General features: G+C 40.1%; 1 protein-coding gene across 1 annotated transcript; it reads left to right on the top strand.

Moving 5' to 3' along the window:
* Positions 1-2,618: 2,618 nt before the first annotated feature.
* On the top strand, positions 2,619-3,575 carry LOC309568849 (olfactory receptor 5AR1-like; the record flags this gene model as incomplete). Its single annotated transcript, XM_082274634.1, has 1 exon — positions 2,619-3,575. The coding sequence occupies one exon, from the start codon at positions 2,619-2,621 to the stop codon at positions 3,573-3,575; it is 957 nt and encodes a 318-aa protein (XP_082130760.1).
* Between the last annotated feature and the right edge of the window lie 2,140 nt (positions 3,576-5,715).

Genomic DNA, 5,715 nt, shown 5'->3' with positions numbered 1-5,715 from the left:
AATAAAAATGACAAAAAAATCTTTGCCCTAGTTTGTAGATGAGATAACTTTTGCTCAAACCAATCAAAATATGCTTATTGCAATTTTTTTCACCAAAAACTTGTAGCAGAATACAAATTGGCCTAAAATGATGAAAAATTTTGATTTTGAATTTTTTTTTTGGGGAATCTTATATAGTTGAAAGTGAAAAATATTATTTGTTTTTAAGAAATGTCGCTCTTTTTTGTTTATAGCGCAAAAAATAAAAATCACACAGGTGATCAAATACCACCATCAACAATACTACTACCATCTCTGGTGATCCGGTTTATCTGGCATGGGGACCGCCCCAGGCTAAGGCACAAATTCAAATATGACATACCTCTGCAATTGTGTCTCGCCTCCTGGAGTGGTTCCCTCGACCCCTGTATAAGGCCTCAACAGGGATCGAACAGGATATGTCCCCTATAGACTTGCATGCATTACTTTGCGGACACGATTCCTCCTTTGAGTCAATAACCTCACTCTCTCCTCTGACAGTCTCTACCCTACAAGTTTGGTATCGTAGGAGAGACACTTATGCGCTCTCTTCTGATCCCTCCCCGTTTACCCCACTGTTCGACAACCCGGCCCTCCTGGAAAGTAAAGGGGTGCAGACATTTTGGTCTTACGACCAATCTTCCTGGCCTACTGCACAAACTTTTGTACATGCATTGTTGGGATCCTTTGTAGCTCACACTAGTTCCACTTCTTCTGCAATGAATTGACTGACGAAATTTCGACTACTGTAAAACACTGTCTGCCTCAAAGCGCACACATAGACCCCCACTGGGATTCAAACCTATTTGTCTCCTCCCAGAGATACCCCACCACACCCTATCAGGGATATACAAATCGATATTGGCTCACACTCACAAAACACCCCCTACTTTCACTGAATTATGGTCCAGGGAGTTGGGGTTTGAGGTCCCCACCGAGGATTGGCATACTGCATACTTATTCACCCATAAATCTTCTATCTCCAGCTATGCTCAAGAGAAGAATTATAAAATACTTTCTAGATGGTACCGGGACCCGTTTACAATTAACAGGATCTTCCCGAATGCCACGGACACCTGCTGGCGATGTCACAACCGGAGAGGAACATATCTGCACATCTGGTGGGAGTGTGATCATATCCATCCTTTTTGGTCGCAGGTTTTTCAAATTTACACGGAAATATATTATGATCCCCTTACCCCTTCACTCTCAATAGTGCTGTTGTCCATTCTCCCGGGAACAGCTCACTCTCAAAAATCCAGTTTGCTGAGATTCTTCTTTTCTGCTGCTAGACAATCTCAATACATTGGAAGAATCCCTTTGCTCCAACTTTGTCATCTTGCAGAAATTAAATGAAAGACATCATGCTCATGGAGGAGATACAGGTGAGAGTATTGGATAAATGGAATCAGTTTGTCAAACCTTGGCAGGTATGAATATATTATGCCTCATCGGGGAGACTGGGTAGCAGAATCCAATCGAAACCTTGACCTTCAACCATTATAATGCATTATGAGAACCTATCTATGACATCTCTTCTTCCCCTTACTTCTTTCTTACCCCTTCTTCTTCCTTTTTTCACTTTCCAATCCATGCCCTTTTTTCTCTCTCTCTCTTGTCTTAAGATTCTTGTTATGTACACCGTTATGCATTTGAAGTTTACAGATTTATCCCCTCTGTAACAAATTGCATACGCTGTTCAATCATTCTTTTGTTATCTCTATGACTATGGTTTTACCATTATATTGTCATTGTTCATGCATATTCAACTTTACTCATTTTTTGTGAACATTTCTGTATCCTCTCAACCTTGTTATCATTAATAAAATATATTCAACCATAAAAAAGGCACATCTAAGTATGCATCCGGGGGTGAAGATGTCCACATGGACCATCCTCTGCACCGCCATCGGCGTCATCCCTTCCACACTGCACTCCACGAGCACTTCAAGCCTCACTTTCAGATCGGTCTACTGCAGGGTAGTTTTCCTGGTCACGACTGCAGACTGACAGCAGTGCGGTAGATAGTCTATGTGGACAGCTTTACCCCAGATGCCTGCATTCTTAGATGTGCCTCTTTTAATCATCTGCCATCTGAGTTGCTCATTGTTGAACCTTCATTAAATGTAACCATATTGCATCACTTAGAAGCGCCTCTCTTCTCTTTTATACACTGTAGCTCCTGCTTGACTTTGCTTCTAATCCCCTTGTGGAGGCTGCCATTTGTGGATGGACATTTTATGGTTACACAACCTATCACATTGCTATAATCTTTTTATATGGACTGATGGATTTATGAATAAATAGTTGTGGAACGAGTTTCCATTAATTTCTTATGGGGAAATTTGCTTTGATTTAGGAGTGCTTTGGATTACAAGCATGTTTCTGGAACGAGTTATGCTCGCAATTCAAGCTTTTACTGTATTGTAATTACAAGTTTTTTATATACAATACTTTAGAAAGCTAAAAAATCTTCCAGTTGGGGTTTACATTGGCTTTAAAACAAAATGCTATAAGACAGAATGCTATATAAAAGAATGCAATTTTTTAAAATTCAGTAAATTTATAGTTTATTTATCTTTTACAGAAAATTTTAAAAAATGAGTACAAATGCCACCATGGTAACAGAATTTATTCTCCTAGGATTTTCTAAGTTAAGAGAAGGCCAAATGTTCCTCTCTCCGCTGTTTCTTCTCATCTATGTCATTACAGTTTGTGGAAATGTATCTGTAATTATTACATATATACTTAGTCCGAATCTCCACACCCCAATGTACTTTTTTCTTGCAAATTTCTCCTTTTTGGAAATATTTTATGTGACATTTACCATTCCCATCATCTTATCCAATTTGTTATCTATCCATAGAGCTATCTCTTTTTTTGGCTGTGCAGTCCAAATGTACTGTGTCTTGCTTTTGGGTGGAACAGAATGTTATATTTTGGCAGCCATGGCATTTGATCGGTATAATGCTATTTGCCGCCCCTTGTTATATACCATTGTTATGAACAGAACAGCTTGCATTAGACACATCATTGGATCATGGTTTATTGGGGCAATTAATGCAATAATACACACAGCTCTTACTTTTTCTTTGTCATTTTGCAGGTCTAATCAAATTAACCATTTCTTCTGTGACATACCACCATTGCTAGAACTGTCATGTCAAGACACCTGGGTGAATGAATGGACAATATTTAGTGTTGCTGGTTGCGTTATAATTGGCTCATCCATACTTACTATGTTCTCTTACATACAGATCATCTCAACAGTTCTACAAGTACATTCAAGTTCAGGGAGAAAGAAAGCTTTTTCAACGTGCACCTCTCACTTGATAGTAGTTACAATTTTTTATGGCTCTGGAATCTTCATGTATTTTAGACCCAAGTCAAGTTATATGACCTATGATAGTTTTGTGTCACTAATGTATACCGTGATTGCACCTCTCCTAAACCCTTTTATTTACACTCTTAGAAACAAAGAAGTAAAATCAGCAATCACAAAGATATTAGGATATTGCATCAAAAAACAAGATGTTGATTGTAGATATTGTTTATAATGACTTAAGTAAAGTTCATACATACTGTATATCGATCATTTAATCGATCGATCTATGACAGTGCCTCCAATACAATAATACATTATTAAAAATAATAAAGCTGACTAATTAACTATTCCAGAGATTCTTTGCCCAATACAGATATTCTTTAAATGAAATAAAATTGGGTGAAAGTATGGACTGCGAACTATATAAATAATTTGAATTTATTTTACAGAAGTCACTTTACAAACACCATAAAAAACTGCAAAATTGGGATATGACATACACATTAAGATTTCACTGGCAACAAACTCCTAAAATTTACTCCACAACAGCAGAGTAATCAATTGCCTCTCGTAGACAGCTTAACCACTTATAACTAAATCAGGCAGACAATAATCTGTGTTTTGCCAATTACAACTGTTATTCTCCTGCAGAAAGGAGATACCTTTATGGCAAGATAGACCCAGAAACTTGATTTTTACAGCTAAAGTAGGTGCATGGGGGAGCAGCCTGTTTGGCACAGATGTGAGCAGGGGAGCTCTGCGGCGCCAGACCTCCATGTCTTGAGAAAGCTCTGGACTGACCGACCCGCTTACCTTGGCCTCGCACGACCCCACCTCGTGGCTACTACTCACGGCGTCTTCAGTGTCTGCTGAGCCCCCAGCGCCTGTATGTTGCAGCTCGCTGGTGCCTGGAGTGGAGCTGGTAGTCTCTGTATTGACCAGTTGGATGTCCCTCCCCCTGCCTCTTACCTGCCACCCTGCCTGCCCCAAGCCTAGAGCAGCCGGGTCCCGGGTGCATTACCGGCATTCAGGATGTGAGTACACACAGTTATTAGTGTGTGAGCAGCCGTCTTCCTTTGTCACTCTATACCACCCTGATTCTGCTGAACTTCAGAGCAGAGCAGGGAAATGCCACGGCAATAAGATTATCTAGTGTACCTTGAGGAGGAGATAAGGGCTCACCTCTTTAATCTCTTTAACCTGCAATCCTCCTATGGCCATCAGCCCAGTACCAGAGCAGCGGAGGGTTAAAAAAAAAAGACCTGTATTTCTTAAGGACTCACTGAATTGCAATTACTGATTCAGCAAATCGATCTGGGGATCCACTGTCTCCCTGACTCCTTGGCTTCACGATCCTCTACAGAGTGGTGGAATCCTTCTTTATTGTTGATCCCTCATGTGTTTTTAATGCTTCTCTAATGCCCTTAGTATCTTCCAACTTTTCCATCTGAGAGAAACATCTTTTTCTCCTGCTCCTGCCTCTGTTCCTTTTTTTCCTTTTTGTTTTTTGTGTGACTCTGAGACTTTGGAACTCATCGATAAAGTGGAAATATTTTGAAATATTTAAAACTGTTGGCCAGGGTAAAAGCTGAAAAGTAGTAAGCGGTAAATAATAAATAAACATGAGGGGCAGGCCAGCAAGAAATGGCATGATAGCAAAATCACCGAAAGTGAGTGCCAGACCCAATACGATTAGAAAATTCATGGTACATGAGGACAGCTTGGAAAAGTTACCATCCGAGAAATTTGAGAAACTGCAGGGGGCCCGATTAAAACAGACAGAAGTAAGAAGAGACTCATATAGGATATTAGTGGGCCTGGTCCCTGGGGAACCACACCAAAACAGGCACTGGAAGCAAGTGAGGGAATTGACCAAAATGTAGAAATAACACCAAATGACATGCAGCTTACAAATGGAGAAATGGCTGTTATGCTCCGGCATTGGAAAAATCCTTAAAAACAGACCTAACAACAATCAGTTAAGAAATGGTCCATGTATTGCACTGGGTAGAAGATTTGGAAAAGAAACAATAGGGATTCATCAGAGTAATAAAAGATCTAAAGGGAGAAGTAGAGGAACTAAGGAAGAAATACCGGGATCTTGCTTATCAGGTGGAGGATCAGGAGAACAGAAGCAGGAGGAAAAACTTGAGAATACGTGGCCTACCGGAACAACATGGCGAACATCTATTTGACAAAATGAGAAAGATCCTTATTCCACTGTTGGATAGAGGAGAAGTGGACCAGACCACAATTGAGGGAGTACACCGACTCAGGAGACCAAGAAATATCCCAGTAGAAAGCCCCAGAGACATTATTATAAGGTTTCAAAATTTTGCAGATAAGGCACAGGTATGGACAAACCTGAAAAA

Source organism: Pelophylax lessonae (assembly GCF_965119305.1).
Source record: "Pelophylax lessonae genome assembly, chromosome: 12".
Classification (NCBI taxonomy): Eukaryota; Metazoa; Chordata; class Amphibia; order Anura; family Ranidae; genus Pelophylax; species Pelophylax lessonae.
The sequence above is the reverse complement of the archived record's forward strand: the minus strand, read 5'-3'. Positions and strand labels throughout refer to the sequence as shown.